The 19,954-nt window shown below is 39.7% G+C and overlaps 1 protein-coding gene across 3 annotated transcripts; it reads right to left on the bottom strand.

Annotated features, from left to right (window-relative positions):
• Window positions 1–1,094: 1,094 nt before the first annotated feature.
• On the bottom strand, window positions 1,095–19,346 carry elmo2 (engulfment and cell motility 2). Of its 3 annotated transcripts, none has more exons than XM_028406399.1 (23): window positions 19,098–19,346; window positions 15,778–15,821; window positions 15,330–15,423; window positions 15,055–15,095; window positions 14,094–14,166; window positions 13,961–14,011; window positions 13,175–13,344; window positions 12,713–12,812; window positions 12,151–12,302; window positions 11,668–11,746; window positions 9,872–9,907; window positions 9,503–9,553; window positions 8,732–8,854; window positions 8,190–8,309; window positions 7,986–8,090; window positions 7,787–7,895; window positions 7,522–7,658; window positions 6,593–6,756; window positions 6,279–6,391; window positions 6,081–6,188; window positions 5,842–5,924; window positions 5,652–5,729; window positions 1,095–4,392 (listed from the first exon to the last, which is right to left on the bottom strand). In XM_028406399.1, the coding sequence occupies exons 3-23, from the start codon at window positions 15,405–15,407 to the stop codon at window positions 4,192–4,194; spliced, it is 2,172 nt and encodes a 723-aa protein (XP_028262200.1). In that variant the 5' UTR covers window positions 15,408–15,423; window positions 15,778–15,821; window positions 19,098–19,346; the 3' UTR covers window positions 1,095–4,191. The 3 variants fall into 3 exon arrangements, with proteins under 3 accessions (XP_028262200.1, XP_028262201.1, XP_028262202.1); XM_028406400.1 differs by having other exon boundaries at window positions 15,778–15,818; XM_028406401.1 differs by lacking the exons at window positions 9,503–9,553; window positions 9,872–9,907; window positions 11,668–11,746; ... (7 more) ...; window positions 15,778–15,821; window positions 19,098–19,346 and adding an exon at window positions 9,043–9,496.
• Between the last annotated feature and the right edge of the window lie 608 nt (window positions 19,347–19,954).

Genomic DNA, 19,954 nt, shown 5'->3' with positions numbered 1-19,954 from the left:
TCTCACGCCTACTCAATAAAGACACAGTGTGTCCCCTGCTGGATAAGATATGGAACTGAGCCGGAGATTCAGCCTGCTTAAACAACTTTCTCATTTTCTAGGTCTTGTTACATCATGTGCAGTGGTTACTGAAAATCACACCTCAGTACTGAATGTAGAGATCCACTGGTTAGCATGGTAAAATATGGAGGACTGCAACTATTACCTGCAGCTAATAAATGACTACCATTATTTAACTGCAGATATTATAAGCGTTCAGCAGTCTGTCAAATTAGGGGCTTATCTTCCAGATTTAAAATTCCCTTTTTGTGTTTCCTTGCTGAGCTGTGAGCCTAGTCTTTTCCTAAAAAGACAAAATGGTACAAAAAAGCCTATAATGCCCCATTTAGACATCTACATGAAAAATGAAGCTTTAAAAACACTGAAATTATGAACCCTTCTCTTCTACTTAGTAAATGCAAATGTCATAAAAACCTGACAAGGAAAGTGTGTAATATAATATCAGCCAAATAATATTCTAGTCATTTTATTTGGTGAACATGTTGTTAAATGTTTGACACCTAACCGAGTGAGTGACTGTGGACACACACTGACATTTTGCAGCAGTTTGGATCAATCATCAGAGATCAATAATTCAGAAAGTCAGTTTATGAAATCTTTTGTTTTATAAATTTAAAATCACAAAGAAAAATGAATGATCAATACCGGTCTTTAGTCTGTCCTCTATTCTGCTGTGGCAGTCCAACATTCTATGATTGTATATTGTATTGTACACAAGATGGTTCTAAATAGAGGTATCATTCAGGGAACATTAAATTAAACATTGCTGTAATTGTCATCAGCAGGGTCATTCTCACTTTGCTGCCCACCCTGAGGTATGGTACATGGTATAATACAACACCCTAACTGCACCGTCCTGTATGCCATGCGCACCAACATCCTCATCTATTCCCACCATCTATTCCTCACTTCACAACACAACTCTACCCGAGTCTGTTGCTGCGAACAATAACATCAACATTTTTAATGTACTTATGGCACAGAACGCAGTATCAGTAAGAATACCTTACATAAAGAAGGAAAAACACTCTTGCTGCAGCTGTTAGACTTTGTATTTATTCACACAAAACATAATACATTTCTTCAATAAGGCAGCACAATACTGTATATACATACAATGATCTATATGTATACCATATTTAAACTTTATGTCATTCTTTATTGTCACTATCAAGTGTAAATAAATAGTTTAGCAATTCACATATAAGAGTGCCAGATGCAAAAACGTCAAGCTGTACTGTTAGTGCACCCGATACAAGGATCCTTCACTCACTGCATCATGTCACCATGAATGCTGTGTTTAAGCTGCTGAGCAAAGTGCAGCCACTTACTAGAACACAGCAGCCCTGAGAGCTCAAAGCACTGCAGACAACAAATACAAACAAAGATCCTGTTTCTGTACTTGTTTGTGGGTCACATCAGTGCAGATGTAATGTTATTTTATTTTTATTGTGAGTATATTTGCAGTGAATTGAACTCTCAATGGCACATATTTAAAGAAAAAAAAACTTAAATGCATTTTTCACAAACAGTGTTGGCGATTTTTACACTAAAGCTGACATCATAATTAGAGTTAGATTGGTGTCCTTCTAAGTAGTACAGAGTGCTCCTGGTATGAGAGTGGAATGATATTGCAAAAATGTGAAACTCCTTGAAACTTTTTCAGAGTGAAATGAGTAGGTGGAATAGATTGTGCAGAGATGCAGAAGTGACAACGCTACATTAGTTTAATACCCATTCTCTTCACAACTGATAAAATTGTATGATCATTTACAAAAATATAATTCTATTCTGCATTAACAAACGACAGCAGTGGTTAGTTCAGAAGCTGACAGGACAAAGTTTAGAGTCAAAAATATGGAAATAAGAAAATGACATCGAGCAACCGTACTCCAGTCCAATGTGTCATATAATACAGGAGCAATACTGGATGTGACCGTCTGATCTTTATATATTTAAGGGTTGTGATTTTGGCACTTTAGCCTGTTTGCCTTTACTTGGTGACACAAAAAATGAATAAAATCTACTAAATAATTAGATGACAACAGGCATCAGCTTGTTAAGCAGTATATTAAAGAACATTACAATATAACTGTACCAGTACCTTTAATATATTTTTATGTCTATCTAAAGTGACAACAAATGTTTAATCACACTGTCATCTTGGCTGGTTTTCAGTCCAAGTCATGATTGTTTATAGTGCTATAACCACATCTCACAGCTGTAATGTCTTTCATATACTACTTACAAATGCTAATGGCACCGACATACAGTGAACGTATGAGTGATTTATGTAAAAATAAAAAGTTAATATCATTCTTGTCTTATTTTAATAAGTAGGATATCAAAGCTGTGACCTCGCCTGTAGTGAGCAGCAAGCTCATGAAATATTGACATTACTCCTTTAAGTCTCTCCACATTTACATACACAAAAGCACATACAGACACACAGAAACACACCTACAGACACCTGACGTAGGCAAGGGCGTCTCCAAGGATATATATATATATATCTCCCATATATATATATATATATATATATATATATATATATATATATATATACACACAGTATGCTAACACTGTATAACAGGCTGTGGGGGAATATAACTGCCATAGCTTCAATGCTAATTAAAGTAAGTAAACTGAAGCCATACCCAATACTGTATTTACTCATAAGAATACTTTTGTTGAGGAGTAACAAGTAATCTATTAATGATCAGTTGATTGACAGATGGTACTATTGCTCACATTCTATGTAGGTTTTTAAACACAAAATAGCACGATCTGATGGCACCAATTTCTCTTTCTCCTCTTTTGGCAGTGAGTCCACTTCCACACAGGATGCCACAGCACTGCTGTGTACTGTGTACCCTGACCTCTGACCTTCGTGTGAACTTACAAACATCTCTTCTAAAAATAAACAAAGTAGTCTTTTTCCAGTGTGCACACGAGATGCTGAATGGTTTTTAAACACAAAATAGCACGATCTGATGGCACCAATTTCTCTTTCTCCTCTTTTGGCAGTGAGAGTCCACTTCCACACAGGATGCCACAGCACAGCACCCCCTTTACATTTCCAAAGCCTAACCACAGCTCTAGAAGGCCCACGGTTCATGTTCAGAATTCAAAATACAAATACATTTCTAAAGGAAATGTAACAGTTACATAGCTTTCAACATTTTACAAATAAAAAAAAAACTGTCAGCTTGCATCTATTTTTAGATAGTAGTTTTTCCTTTTTTTTTTTTACTTGGACCATCATCACATTATTTTTACCACCATACTCCCAGCTTCTAACTCATAACATTAAACACATCACTACCGGTTCTCCAGGGTGGGAATGTTTCCTTGAACACCCGATTAAACAACTATAAGTGTACTGAGAAACACAGAGATTTGTTTGGCACTGACAGGCGTGATCAGCACTGTGTAAACTTGTTTGGCAAGTGCTTGAATGTAATGCAAGCTCCAGCTTTAATCACTATTAATACACTTAATACACTCTATTGTTTGATAGTCATAAGCAAACACAAACATGGATTATCTGGTGGCCTTTACCTGCTTCGACAGAACATTAAAGGTCTGTTTCCTTTTTAGTTCTGTTTATCGCAGGGAAGCACCTGGATGGTGTATCTTGAGATTGATGAGGCAGCAGTAAGAAGCTGAATGTAAAGCACTGTACTATACATCTGTACACAGGAGGAGCAGGCAGTGTTATAAAGTCAACACTTTAATAAATCTGGAATAGTAGCTACAACATTCATAGAGTCCACATATATGGCCTGACTGATCAATTAAGCCTCAATCTGACCTCAAATTTAAAATTAATTTGTAGTTTGCTTTTCATTCATATTCAACCTTTAAATCCCATGAAAAGACAAATTTCAGACAGTGACTGGAGACTGTGCACTGTGTAAATGAGATTCACTCACTGAATCTGTACCAGCTCCAGGAGCACTGCTGTGTACTGTGTACCCTGACCTCTGACCTTCGTGTGAACTTACAAACATCTCTTCTAAAAATAAACAAAGTAGCCTTTTTCCAGTGTGCACACGAGCTGCTGAATTCTTCAAAAGATCAAGTATACTCATTCTCTACAGACACATGCATTGCAAACACACACACACCTCAGCTGTAGTTGTAGGTGAAGTTATACGAGCTAGGCTCCTTTGGCACAGGAGGCGGTGCTTCTGGAATCGTGATGTTCTCAAGGTCAAGGAGGCGGAGCTTCATCTCCATGCTGATGAGCGTATCTAGGTCACTGCGTGTCAGGTCACTGCCCATCTCTCTGCCCAGCAGTGCACACAGCCCATCAGTCCAGATGCAATACTGCACATATGCACACAGACATACAAACATGTCACAGCAACTCTGTGTGAGACAATACCCGACAAGCTACATATGTGTTAGGTATTTGTGCGATTCTGACTGCGCAGCTTGTTCTTTTGTTGATGGTTTGTGCGAAGAATAATAGCACCCAGCTCTTTAGTTAAAGCAGTAGTAATTGCTTTTTTTGGCTTCTGGCGTGAAACAAAACAAGCTGTAAACACATTAATATTTTATCACCTAATAAAGTTGATATGGCGAATGTGTTGACAATCAACATATGTGGCAAACAATGAACAACATTAGAATTCAATTGGAGATGTTTCTGGCCATCTGGTAAGTCGGGAGTCCAATATTCATACTCATTCTGCTCCCCAACAATTCCTGAGGGAAATATCTGGCTCTTTAGCTGCTAAATGCTTCACTGTGTTCACCAGCTGGTTTGTAACTTTGTCAGTCTGCTGTTTGGTAGTTGGAAGGTAAAATTTAGCAAATTCATTCAAGATTCTTCAATGAAAACAGCTGCCTGCTGTTGCTGGAAATGAAAAGAAGATGGTAACATTGGGATTAAGCCAAAATGGTACAGTTGCTAAAAAATATTTATTTTTATTTTAGATACTTTAGTAATCCCAGAGGGAAATTGTTTGAGGCTGCTGCCAAGCAGTGTCATACAATAACTAGCAAGGCACGCCACAGGCAGGGTGAAGTGTCTTGCCCAAGGAAACACAACAATGACTTAGGGAGGAGTGGGGATCGAACCACCAACCTTCCGGTTATTGGACAACCCTGCTATACCACTGCGCCACTGCTGATAAAATGCTCCACAGCAGGATGCTATGAAAAGTAAGTATTAATTCTGTCACACAAGGGATCATTTTCACATTCAACATAATGATGCTAACGTCGCACATTAGTCATGCTGGAAAACGAAAGGAAATTTAATTGGTCACAACCTCCAACTACTAGATGCCATTCATTCTACACAATGATACGCACACTTCATGTCAGGCTGTCAAAAGGAGCCTGCAGTCCTAGCTTTTCTGCAGTGTGTCCCCCATTTTTGACACTAGCTAGTTTAGAACTACATTGTGTTGCTAGTTTTGCTGAATGAAGCCTGTCATTGTCATGATCCCTCTAAATCACTACTCACATTACCACACCAGTTACCTTGACAGGGTAGTATAGTGATGACACAGGACGCTTATATATTTGTATAATGACATGGCCACAGCCATAGTGTTACTGCATGCTGATCAACTTACCTCATATTTGTTGGGTGCAACAAAGTTGAGAGTTTCATCTGGATCGTAGAGGACAGAGAATGCCAACTCTAGCACCTCCTGAGAGAATCAAGCGGTTCAAATTAGACAGTTCCTACACTCAGAGACAACACTGAATCAAAGAGAAGCCATGTAGTACTGCGATGGAGAAAAAAAACATCAATGACACCACCTTGTTTTGTTTTAGAGCACTTTTCTCCTTCATATGAGGGCAGTCCTTCCCTGTCACCACAGACTTGATATCCGAGACGGGGACTACAGAAGAACAAATAATTACACAACCTTATAAATGGCAGCCTCCTGACAGGTGTAGCATGGTCTGCCAGGGACAGTGATACTTGTGCATTCTATGAAATATTTATTAGCTTGGAGATGGATCTATTTCGAGAAAAAGGTTTTAAAGTGTCTTACTCTTGTCACTGAGCAGCTCAAAAGGCACTTCACCCTGAGGTGACTCATCCAAGTCCCCGTAGTGCAGCACTTTGTGATTCAGAGAGAGTCTGCAGAACCAAAACTTCTCTGCAAAGAAAAGAGGGTTGATAATCAGTAAACGCAGCTGTACTCCTTCAGCTGAAAGAGTGAAAGTGATTGTATTGATAGGTTATGTACCTTGCCTCCGGCGGTTCCCTAGTTTACGGAAGCAACTTCCTTCACACAGCCGGTTGAGTCGTTGTTGCTTGATGAGCTCCAAGATCTCGGGCTGAATTCTCTCCCGCAGCTCACTGCAGCACAAACACAGCATGAGCAACAGGAACAGGCACAGAGGCACACATGAGCGCAACACTGTCCTATTCATAACAGAGACAGAGCAGAGCTTGGAGCTGAGGTAGACGTCAAAGTGACACTATTTTAGAATGTAGGAAAACCCAGAGAAAAATAATGAAACTTAAGACAGCAGAGTGAGAGGTGGTACACAGACTGACATAATAGGTGGAGACTGGAAGTCGTCCTGGCTCATTCTTTCTGACTGCCGCAGACGCAGAATTTCTGAATAGTTGAGGCCTCGCAGTTTATTCTTCAGTTGGTCTATAGATGACGGCTTCATGGCCAGAGCCCTGGTGATCTGCTCACGGACCACCTGCATCACCTGGAGGGATAAAAATCACACACATATACGCAGGATGAGTAAGGAAACTATGACACAGTACAGTTCTGTCATGAGCTTAGCCACTGCTGTCACTTTCCAGATTAGCTGCATTGGGTTTTAATGAACTATGAATGTCATTAAAGTTAAATTCTCAGAAGTATTCAGAAGCTGACAGACATCTTCTAAACGCATCAATATTTATAAAAGAGTACACACTGAATGGTTTCATGTTACCCTCTTCATTTCAGTGAATGTCTAGATAAGTAGTGATTGTCATGCATTATTTAATAAACCAAAAGCCTTTTGGCAATCTTCTCAAGTGTTCCGTGACACGGAGCAGAGCAGCTGCAGCAGCAGTAGTGTCTGTCAAAGTAAAAGCTGACAGTGTAAATATTCATACTGGGCTAACACAGACTGGGCAGACTATTCAATAGTACTGGACTACATGTGGGTGATGGCATGCATTATATTGGACCCAATGATGCTAAAGATAAATGCTTATGTCATGTGTTAACAACACAATTAGCAACTTAGGCAGATGAGTGAAACATTACTTTGCAGCATCTTAGTTTGCAACTACACAATTAGATATTGACCTACTGATACCACAGAAAGATTAATCTTTGTGCATCATGGGTGTATTATGACTGCACCATTATAAAAAATGCAACCAATATGTAATGCAACTATGACATAAAGGCTTATTTTTTTAATTGTTACTAATTTCTGAAAAATCCGTAGATGACGTGAGCTTTCTTCTCTGACCTTGTTAAAATCCTCAGCTGTGGCCCTCATTTCCTTCCAGGTTTTATTGAGCAGCTGGATGCACACACAGAAGAACTCCTCCCATGCACGATCATGAGTGAAGAACATGGGGTGATAGTCATTGCAGCCCTCATTAGCTACACAGAAGAAATGAATACATCTTAGTTGGAGAGGGATTTATCTTCCTTCTCACACTGTCACTGTTTTGTTTTTAGGACAATTTTAATGTAACTGTTTAATAAGAGTACAATACAGATTTACTCACGCAGTTCTCCGACCTGGAGTATCTCACACAGCATCCGAGTGAGTTCAATGGCGCAGCGGCCAAAGGGACACTCGTGCTTATCCTCCCGGCTGCTGTTCTCCAGGACGATCTGTCATGAGGGGAGAGACACGTGTGGAAAGTGAGGAAGACTTTTCATGCCCTTTGAAATGAGTTAAGTGATGCCTGAAACAACACACACCCTGATGTATGTATCCTGGTGAACCTTGGCCAGATACAACATGTTGTCCAAAGCCAGCATCCCAGGAGGAGTCTGAGTGAAGTCCATGGCCGGGTTCACATGGTTCTTAATTTAAAAGGGAGATGATGTGAGCTAGGAGACAGCAACCTGCTTATACTTGCATATTTTATACAATTAGAAGAAGAAGCTGAAGTGGAACCTCACAGTGAAACCAAGCATCTTGTAGTCCTTGGTGTACATGGCCTTTCTCTTCTCTGTACCAGTGGGGTCATTTTCTCCATCAAAGGCAATTCTACGCAGCTCAAAAATGATGTCTCTCTGAGACTGGGACAGAACACCAAGATGTAAACAGCATAAAAAAATTATCAGGTAAATCGTTGATAACATGATGGCTCTAAACAAGCATTGGCAAGCAGAGGACAGACACAGACAGGGATGTGACCTGGCTGCTATGTTTTCAGACACCCTTACCCCTACTACTGGCTGCCCACCATGTACCTTTGGGTACCAGTTGAAAGGCCAGAGACATCATCAACACAGCAAAGTAAAACATATGTAAAGGAGTATTTCTGCATACATCTGTAAGTGTTATCAAAGAGTAAACTGTTTCAACAAGGTTTATATGTCATATTTAGGATTGCTAACATTTCAAACTAATCTGTCTTACTGCATTAATTACACAAACAAATCTGTAATAACAGGATTTTGTATCAAATAGATGAAAAATTAATTTGTTCATTTCTTACCTGGTCATTAGGGTCCATTTTGGTCATCATCCGTTCTTCCAAAAGGTTAAAGGTCAGCACCTGAAGCACATACAGCTGATGTGCCATTTCTGCTTTGATTGGTCGATTTCCTCTTATGACATGCTAGAAAAGAAGCACTGTGCTTAGAGCAAAGCTTTCGTCTTGGCTATGATTTGTTCAGAATCAGCACGTATCATACAGTACAAAGCAAATTTACAAATAAAAAAGACCTGATAGTTTGTTTTCTTTTGTCAGTACAAATGAAAATAACGTGGTGGTAACACAGGTTCTGTTACTGTCCAGCAGCTTACTGGGTTTTTCCAGCACTCTCTGTACACTCGTGGTTCCATGAGTGTGCACAATACTGGAGCTGCTCCTGGATATTTCCTCGCTCGAGGAGGCTGGAGAGCAGCTTCCTCAGTGACATTTGGAGTCTGTTCAGTCAGGCACCTCCAGAAGAGTCATGTGCCAGAAAAAAATCATTTTTAGAGCAGATTTTGTTCCACTTCACAGACTTGGTGCCGCATCTCATTGGCTGGTTCTGTGTCACAGCTCTCCAAGTGAGTCGATATTTACATTTTCCAAATACGGACTAGCTCTTAGGATGAAACTCAAACCCAAACAGATGAACAGCAATATTCTGTTGAAGGTTGTTCCAAACACAGTCATCTAGGACTGCTTAAAGTTACCTGAGAGCTTAACAGGCTGATGAAAGACTGATTCTATAGAAATATTTTATTCACTATATTTCAAACTTAGTACCGTACTTACATTAAGGATGATAGACCTCAGGTGTTTCTGAGCCAAAGTACTCGCCATTTCCTGAGGGCAAAGAGTGACAGTATTTCATTTCAACAGCACAACTAACACAACTTTTGTTTTGGTTTTTTTTGTTTTTTTTAAACTTAATTTATTCTGAAGCTAAATTTCGATCACTGGCTTTAACCAGTTCTACACCTTTTGTAAACTATACCTAATGTGCTCTGACACAGCCTGTCTGCTGCTGCAGCAAGCTATGGTTCTATCATAATTTGAATGGGTTACACAGTGGCAGTTCCAAAACAGACACAGAAAGAGGTGGACAGTGAAAGAGGAGAAGAGCTGAGAGATGGTACGACCCGCAGAGGGATGTGTACTTACAGTGAGGTGCTGATCCAGCGGGTTAGTATACGCCTCCTGTGTGGGTTGAGGGCAGGAAGTGGGGACATGGGGGTGACAGTGATGGAAACAAAAAATGCACAAACATGGACTATGAGATACAGGTATACATCATCGGCACAGCATGCATGTGAATAAGAACACAAAGCACTGTGTCACAAGAGAACATCCAACAGGAGCATGCATTCATTCATTTGTCCAGCTGGTTTTTAAAAGGATTTCACAGTCAACATTTTATCACCCACTGAGGAGCAGGAGATGCATGAGGCTCATGTCCTGTCTCTCTCATGACTTAACAGGAGAGCTTCTGTGTGTTTGCCTCATTCTTACTGTCTAACAATAAGCTGTTAAAAGAGGTAAAGAGGTCTATACATTTACATTTTAAATAGAAACACTAATCCACTAAATAATGTGTAAACTAAACTGGCACTTGGTAATTGGTAATTACAGCAATTAAACAGCGGTAGACACATAAAGTATGTGCTGTACTGTACACTGTGTGCTAAGAACAGACTTTTTTCGCCCCCCAGTGGCGAATAAGCGCATCTGGAAATACATGTGAGAGCAACTGTCCAAGAAAAAAAGGAAACAACGCAGCTCACAATAAAAGTAGAGCACATACTCCACATTTTTTCACACTCTGACCCAAAGCATTTAGAATTTAGTAAACTATTTTCCTGTACACAGTGTGTTCTATATTAAGTAAAAAGTTGTGATTTGTGTCATTTCTGTTTTTCTGGTCTTTTTTCTCCTGCACAAAGATATTTGTAGTGAAGCAAAAAAATGTTGGATATTTGAATACTTCTGACAAGTCAACATGTACTGAACAATTTAACACACACGCATTCCTATTCCACACACATTTCTACTGTTTAATTGTTTTGGTTTGTCTTCACCTGTTCTTGTCTTTTTTTGTTCTTTTAATACACATTCCTATCTGTACCCTGCATTTGATTCTTCTTTGTTCAGTCCTGATGTGACATTAAGGTGCACTGCATTATTAGATTTATTAGACTGACTTCTGCTCTTAACTGCAAATCAAGTTAAAGTTAACGTGGAGAGCTGTATTTTACAAACAAGTCGACAGGACAGTGTATTAAATGAAATTAAACACTGCAGACCTGAACTGGCACAGAAACAAAATTATATAGAGACATTATAACAATGACATACAAGACAGAAGCACTCACTCCTTTTAGTGTTTGTATATTTGTCTATATATGACAATTCAGATTTTTTCGTTTGATTTTCTTTACTTGTAAAATAAATTAAAAAGCAAAGTTGATTGAAGATGATCTCTTCAATAATAAAATAATGATACATTCCACCTGGCTGTAAAATATGTACGAGCTCTTCCAGGTTTGCATGTTTATTTGACACCCACAGTCGTCCTCTTGTTACAGCTCTGTGGCTGGTCTGCCTCACTGAGTCACTGCGGCAACGACAAACTTCAAAAGGAGGTGAGCACTGCTGTGTGTGAGTGTGTCATTAGAGCAATGAGGACAGAAACCACAACATGACAGCTGGCAGACAGGCGTCTATTCATTGCATTGCAACTTAAACGATCCTGATGCTGCAAACATTAGCAGCCACAGGTATCTCACAGGAAAATGTTAAACTGTTATAAATAACTGTCTATTATGTACAAGTGGATTTCTTTAAAATGTTATATTAGGATGGAGCATTAGTACTCCTACGATTTCCACTAATGTCTGTCAATTAGCAGTGTCTGTGGCACCCCTAATGCAGTCACAGTGCTGTGAGTGTAGGCTGCTGACCTGCCGTCTGTCCTCTGGTGCCTTCAGGAACAGAGCGTTGATGAGGGCGATGGCGTAGGTCTGTATCTCCTGGTTTGACCTGAAGAAATATCCAGCACCATAACAACCAGTTAGAAGCATCATGCTCTAACATAGAGCATACTGAAACTACAGGTCAACAAAACAAAACAATTAATCTTAGTTTTATCACCATCAACACATATACTCAGGATGGGTGCAGGATGCATTTAAATACTCATTTACTCCCTAAAAGCTATTAGCTAGAGCACTATACACTAGAGCTAATTATGTACATAATTATGTAATTTTTACATTTACACTAGTAACCTGGAGATCTGGGACTAAAAGCCACAGATGGGGTCTGAAAAGTAGCGAGAATTACTCATTGTTGGTCATTTATACATCCTGAACTCACCCTTTTTAGTACAAATATAACATATATATCAGAGTGCGGGAAGCCCCTGTGCGTGTGTGTGTGCTCACACTTGCAGGTGCCCGATGAGCTGTCCCACGGTGATTTCCTGGGCCACTCGATGATAAAGGTTGTGGCTGTTTAGAACCATGCTCTCCAGGATTGCCAGTGAGCGCTGCAGGATTGACACGTCGACCATCGGCTGGTTTACATAGCCTGCAATCTGAGTAAGGACAGAGGACTGAGCAACACAGAAATCATTAAATCTGGGCTTGAAATAAGCTGAAACTGCTCCAAAGTTATATGGCAGAAAAAAAGGAAAAAAATGAACTGTATGTGTAGAATAAAATAAAATCATGAGTTCTGAAACTTTCCCCTGTGAAGGCCAGAAGAAAAGTATTCACATAAACACTAAAAGAGCTCTCCAAATAATGTGAGGAGTTGCTAGGCAACAGCACCCACGCACTTCCGGCATTTGGAATGCAGTGAAGGTCAAGTAATTAAATAAAAGTGCATGGATAAAAAAAATGAAAAGACAGACTGAGAAAACTGACTGAGATTAGATATGTACAGTGAAGTTTTTAAGAAAACTGTAGTGTATATAATGAGTTGTTATTTTGCTGGAGGAGGTACCTGCTTGATGAAGGACAGGGAGATAAGGTCCCAGGACACAATGCCATGATCCATCAGCTCCAGGAAGGCAGTGAGAGTGAAGGCCAACATTTCACCAAAGCTGGAGGAAGTAGAGTCAGTTTGTGCAGGCCTTTTTCACCACTTCTTTAGCACCTAGTTTGACTTTAAATTAGGATATTATAAAAACACACAACTATGATTGACTTAACAGCTTTATCCCTCAATGATGTCAGCAAACTAGCATGTCAATGGAAACTAGGCATTAGTGCTCATAAAGGAAGCTGGTCCTGTGATTGACTGGCAACCTACCCTGGCTCTTGCCTGGGTAGGTTGCCCTGCACAAGTCTCTCTATGCATGAACAAAAGGTTGTTGGAAGTCAGGTTTATTTAACTCTCTACCACAGCATCATTACACTTATTACTGTCAACTCTGCCGACTGTTAAGCTCAAAAGTTTGCTCACTGAGTGCCGCTTTCTACGAGACGAGCCAGCGTCGCGATGCCCTCCATGTTGATGAACTCTGTTGCAAAGGTTGGGTCTGCAGACAGTTTGGCAAGTTCTTTTAAAGCCTCAAGGCGAGCATCGATACCATGACACTGGATCCTTTCCAGGAGCTGACGAGCAGCACGACCCTGGTGAGAAAAACATAATTTGTTCACGTGTTAGAATTTACCTCATCCATCTGCGTGATAACATTAACTGGTAACCAAAGATACCGATGGCCCTTTACAGTTTGTAAAGAGCTAACAACAAGCAATATACAAGTAAAAACATCAAGCATAAGACCTCAATAGTAGTCATTTGAGTTAAAGCCAAGCACACAGCACATTCAGTGTTTTTGGAGGTGGGGGTATGAGGTGCACCCAACCGTCTGCTGAGAAGGAGGGTGGGATTATAAAGACAGATTATCATACATTATTAGTGAGTTAGAGGCAGCTGCTATTAACCGTGGCAAATCACATCAACTCCACTCATCCTTTTTCAAAGCAGTGCTCTCACCACTGTCACATACTGACAGTTTGGTTAAAGAAAGCAGATCAGCATGTCCTATGAAGAAAAAAAAAAACTTTTCAACTGAACTCACATTTTTCCAGGAACACAAAACTCTGGTGATGTGTGCAAAGCTTCAGTGGTGCAACATACCGACTGACATTCCTTATTTGCAATAGCCAACTGATTCACTTTATAATTAAATTACAATTACAAATATCCTGACAAAGCACGCTTGTGTAAACAAAGTGGTCTTACAGGAGAAATTGCTAATCGAAGGATGGTGCCATTCTTGATGTCACCACGGCTCTGAAAGACAATAAAGGGAGAGGGGTGCTGAAGCTTAGTATAAATGTACGTCTTAGCGCATGTTTCAGAAAGAAAAGCTCACCTGCTCCGTGATATAAAGCTGAGGACCATCAGCATAACGCAGAGCAAACTGCTCTGAGCCTGACAGGGACCAGCTGAGGATACAAACAGAAAAGAATTAAAATTCACTGTTAGTTAAGTACATACTGAAAAAAAATATGTGAAGCACAATGTAGGAATGTTCTAATGCCGCATGCTCCACTATGCATGAACAAAAGGTTGATGGAAGTCAGATTGTTCCCTCCAGCAGTTGTATTTACACTAGTGGCAAGCTGTGAGATTGTGGAGGAGAATTATTCAGTGGGTGTTAACAGTAGAGTGCAAAATTTTCCATTTCAAATGGTTTGGGGAGGCAGTGGGTAGATGCAGCTCGGCTAAGTGGTGGAAGGGTGAAATCAAATTTGCAAAGTTCATCACTAAAAAGTAAGAATGTGAAAAAGTGAAAACAAAATCCCAAGTAAAGCTATGGATTATGTAACAAACCACAGTCAGGTTAGTACCAAAGAGTGGGCATCACATTCATTTTATGAAATGTTTTGAATATGAGGATAGACCCAGTTTAAATGCAAGGCAATTTAAGGTGAATTGTTTTTTTTTTCCTTCCTGGTTTTGCTTGGCCCCACAGACCTTAGTTAGTATGATGGTTAATGAAAAGAGGTGTAAATAAATTTAGGGTTAGTGCCATAAATGACGCATATATTTGTTTGCAAAACTATTTTGCAAGTAAAACAGAGGGGCAGTCTCAAAGATATAGTATAGTACCCTCTCGCACAGCCTACATCATCAAAATGGCTGTCACCATGGGAACGAGGGAATATGAAAAGGTAAAAAAAACAAGCTCACAGATAACGATGATGTGGACTGCAGCTACGTGAAATGAGTCTGTAAGACGCAGCAAATCCTAAGAAAATATTCTCGTATGTTCAGACTGAAATCATCTGGAAAACATTATGTAGTGAGTGTAGAGGTCACCCAGTGCTCACCCATCACAAACTTCCCGGATTATTGAGGACAAAGGTCTTTTCTGCAAAGAGAAAAAAGCAACAATAAAGGTCTGTAAAAAAAGCATACATCACTACTACTCCCTCTAAAGTATACCACAGTGATCACAGCTTCATCTTTAAATCTTCTCTGTCATGACTACAATTACAGGTACTTTCATGCATTCAGCACAACTAAAACACTTTGCAAAACTCTGAAGTTAACACTGTGCAGAATTATCGACTGAGTTAATGTAATGTTTGAAATGAATACAAACCTGGTCCATTTCAATAAGCTGAGCATTAGCGCCGGGCCATTCAATAGCCACTTTCACAATGTCAGCTGGGGGTGGCATGGCTGTGCTTACAACCCTACATGAAGAAAGTTTTCATCTCTGTTAGTCAACTCCATTACAACACATTTTAACAAACAAACAATATTTTGTGTAAGATACCTGACACAGTCTATAATGAATGCCCTGATGGGTCTAGTATGGGATGACAACTTATAAAAAAATATATAGTTGTATTTATCATCAACATAATTACATTTCAAATGACAGAGTAAGAACTCAAGTCAATTTTATATTGAAATGTTTACTGATATATAACTCTTCTAGTAACAGTACAGGGACATCATCTAACATTTTTCTATACCGTTTATATTTTTTTTTTCTCTCTGTGAATAAGACAACATAATTATATGAGTTAGTGGCTGTACATCACCTTATGGACAACAGCAGATAGGGTCAGTCACTCTCACAGCTCTGCTGTGAACACAGAAACACACACCCTGGTCATGCAAGTGCAAAAACTTCAATTCCACGAAGCCCAAAATCTCAGTTTGCTCCATCCCCAAATTTTCTCTCCTCTGAACTGAATCTGTCAGAGAGCAGCATCAATAAACATGACTGTTTTACTAAACCACCCCCACACACACAGTCACATAAATGTCTTGGCTGGGTCAGGCCTTCGACATACTGGGTCCGTAGGAATGTGCTGGACTGCATCTTGCACTGCATCACCAAAACATGTTTATCTGCAATTTAAGTCACACCTTTCTTTATAAAAAAAACCCCTCCTGATGTAGTTATTATAATAAGATGTACATATTCAGTAATATAAAGATGCTGGCATTGAATAAGCAAATACAGATTGTATGATAAATCATATGAATATTAAATCCATGCAGAAATGGTTACAAATTAGAACAAAATGAGATGTTACTGAGAGACCATCTGCTGAGTTCATTTTAAATTATATTTAATAGCTCACGTATTTACAGGATTTCAATTTTTACAGCTGTTTCTATTTCACTTTTGCAAACTCATTCCCTGCAGCACATCTCCTGCTCATTTTAATCAGGCTTCATCTTTATTACTTAATGTCATTAAAGCACTGAAGCTTATTAAACTTATTTTATTATAATCTGCAACAATGCCTCTGTAATTCAAGAGCTGGAAAAACGTAGTGGCAAAGACCAGCAAGAGAAAGAAATTTGTCTCTATGCTCTGACATCAAGAGAGCATGAAAGGCTTCTGACAGGCTTGGCTGATGATTGGAAGACAGAAGTAGAGAGAAGAAAAGTGGGAAAAAAGGCAGCGCTGCTCTTTGCATTCAGGGCGCTTTACAGATACAAAACACTTTGTGCAGCTTACAGCTACTCGTTTGAAAAGGAATCATTAGCCTAATATTATATGTGAGACAGCCCCTTTTGAATGAACATGAACCAGCAAATGTTTTCCCTCGAGATTTCTCCGAGTTGTAGTAGCAGTGCAGTGTTTCAACGTTTGTTCTATAAATATGTTGGCCCGCAAGTTTACATCCACAGCATCTGACACTCCTTTGATCAGTCAGGAAATAAAGCGCATTGTGCTCTCCAACACAACATTATTGTTTTGAGAATACATCCTCAGCTGTCAGTTTATCAGTTCACTGCAGATGCCGTCACCTTGTGATGAAAAGTTGGTATCACAATTTAAGCTGCTCTACAATAAATAACAAGCACGTCTGAATCCTTTCATCTCAATATATTTGAACCAGAGAATCATACAGTAAAAAAACGGAGCCAAACAGACTGACACAGAATGATACACAGCATGAAATCAACGTCAACTACAACAAATTATAGGTGGATTCTACAAATGATACAGAGAGAGAGCTGCCAATTAAATTCAGATTCCAGCAGGCCATCTGATGGAGACACTGCGCCACCTCCGCATCTTCGAGCAGACCGAGCATCACATCCCATAATGTGTGATCTCTGAGTCTGTATGCCCTGTGGAAGAGGTTGTTCTAACAAAAACCATGGCAAGAATGTTTCCAATAAGTTATCCATATTACATTACATTAAGATAAACAGTGTACTGCCTGCACTCTCTATCACTAACTCTATCTGTGCAGCATAGTTCTCACTGGCAAATCAAATGGCCACAAAAACATCTATCAATCACCCAGCGACACAGCCCACACAGAATCACCACAGACAACGTCAAGATTCTGGGAGCACAGTAAGTGATGATCTACAGCAAAAAGCAGCTGGACACATTTTAATACATCACTGTGTCAGAGCACAAGGTCCTGCTAGAGATTTTCCAATGCTGCGACACAGTAACTAACACGTAGAGGCTTTTTTTTTTTTTTGCAATACCCAGCTTGTTTGGAAACTTAAGTCACATTGCAGTGTCAGCCATGTTACAGCACATCGCGGACTTTACTTGAGGGCAGTGGCCCACATAGATGCCAGTAAACATATGACATGATGCATTTTCTCAATTCAACTTTATAATATAAACCTGTGCATTCACAGCTAAAGAATAAATATAAAAAGTGTTTGGCTTAAATCTTTAGTACTGAAAAACTCAAATATTGTAAAGAATATCTATATTTACGGAGCAGCTTTAGCCAAATTTAAAATTGAATAATGAACGTAGACCTTAAAAAGTGATGAGCCTGTTTGGTGACTTTTGAAGCTGCAGTTGTTTTTAATACACTGGTTGCATTCATCTTTCTGTTTGTTTTTAGGCTATTCTGACAGGTTCACACTTAAGATGATGTGGTGCATTTGCAACCCATATGTTACAATAAGGATGTTAGTGTGTATTTGCAAGTGTTTTTCTTAGGTTGCAATGCACCGGCTTCTCTTGAAAACCATGTCATGAGCTTCCTAATAAAATCAATAGGTCTGATTGATGGAGTCTGTTTTACAGTGCATTATAAAAGGGTTTCTGTGCTGATGACAGCTGCACGGGGACTGTGTCCCTGTCATCTGGCTGCTGTGTGACTGGTTGCAGTTAACAACATTAATTTGGCAGCAGTGTGGTAGCTTAGCAACAACTGCTAAGGAGCTCCAGCCTGAAAAGAAATCCAACAGTGCGGTCTGAGCCGCAGATAAAAAGGCTTCTCATGTCTGCCACCAGCCGGCCTCCTTCCACCGCGGCCCGGATGTTTCTGACGCCATTTTACTGCTCCTGTGAAGCGTTTCGGGGCTCTCTACCAAATAAAGAGGGTCACTCATGTAAACTGTGAAGTGACTAACTTTCATGATAGCTCGTTAGCTAGCGCGGAGTAGCGCCCCCCTTTGGCTACACGACGCTTATTAAGAGACGGCTTCTCTCTGTGAAGAAAAAAAGTCTTTCTAAATTTATCACCTATTGTAACATGTTTTAATTTACATTCTTTCATCCAAAGCACAATAACAGCCGCCCTGTGTTAGAGGACAGTTTGCTGGCTTGCTGCTGTTAGCATCTCATTTGCGATCGGCGTTAGTACCGTCAAGCCTGCTTCTTTCATCAGCATCCAGGCTCTAGTCAAGTTTGGAGATTGTTTAAGGCCTGATTGTAAGTGATCGATCAGGCTGTGTTAACCAGGAGCTCTCAGCCGGACTGATGCAGCAGCGGCGGCGGCGGCGTTTGAAACCCTGTGACGTTCAGCGACATCACATCACATCTCGACATCGGGTCGTTTTTATAAACTGATGCTAACACAGACAGCACTGACAGCCTTCATAATCTCAGTCAGAAAGTGACACTAAACCGCAAACTCACTCGCTATCACCGTGAGACCGCGGAATCCCTCAGAAGGCGGCGAGTGTTATTCAGTCATCCGCTCCTCCAGCCTGTCTCCGTCCGCTCCTCCATCGCAGTCAGGATGCAGCCCGGCTCTCGGAGGCAGGAGACGCTAAGTGCGGTGATTTTAGCGAAGGTTACGTATCATCTGCTGGTATCGATACTTGGTGCTACTCAGCCCGTGTGTGTGGGCCATCGATGTTGCCTCACCGTATCCCTCTCACCCCCTCAAGTCAGATACTTGTGGGAAGCAGACGTGTTTCCACGCCTTGTAGGCGGGACACAGTGTGGATGTCACCGTCTGCAAATGTGAGGCAGACCCTTCATCTCTTCATCATTTATCACGACTTAACCTGACATCTTCTTCAAATGAAGTGCGCTACTAGAAGCAACGTCAGTGTGTCTGCATGTACAGCGGCGCACGGTCAAGATCGATTATTTGGTTCCTAATTGATTAATTAGGAATTATAATTATATTATAATATATATATCAAAAATATATATATTATATATATAATATATTATATTATATATATATATTATATATATAATATATTATATTATATATATATATTATATATATAATATATTATATTATATATATATATTATATATATAATATATTATATTATATCAACTATCCACTATCCCTTATATCAACTATCCACTTGATAGTTTATTATTTAATTCATATTTTCCCTGAATACAATTATAAACTAAAGCCTAAACATAAAAGGATGTTATATTAAATATAATAAAAAAAATCCACAAAATGTTGATTCTGCACGATACAATATCATTTTTTTATTTTTATTTTTTTCCACAGAAACCATGTG

Source organism: Parambassis ranga, chromosome 5 (genome assembly GCF_900634625.1).
Source record: "Parambassis ranga chromosome 5, fParRan2.1, whole genome shotgun sequence".
Lineage (NCBI taxonomy): Eukaryota > Metazoa > Chordata > Actinopteri > Ambassidae > Parambassis > Parambassis ranga.
This window is presented reverse-complemented; position numbering and strand designations above follow the sequence as displayed.

Coding starts and splice junctions, on each gene's coding strand:
- elmo2 (XM_028406399.1), bottom strand. CDS start 15,407: ATGCCACCCCCAGCTGACATTGTGAAAGTGGCTATTGAATGGCCCGGC. Junction 8,091..8,189: donor ACAAGATGCTTGGTTTCACT/GTGAGGTTCCAC, acceptor TTTTAAATTAAG/AACCATGTGAACCCGGCCAT. Junction 4,393..5,651: donor TTGCACCCAACAAATATGAG/GTAAGTTGATCA, acceptor GCATATGTGCAG/TATTGCATCTGGACTGATGG.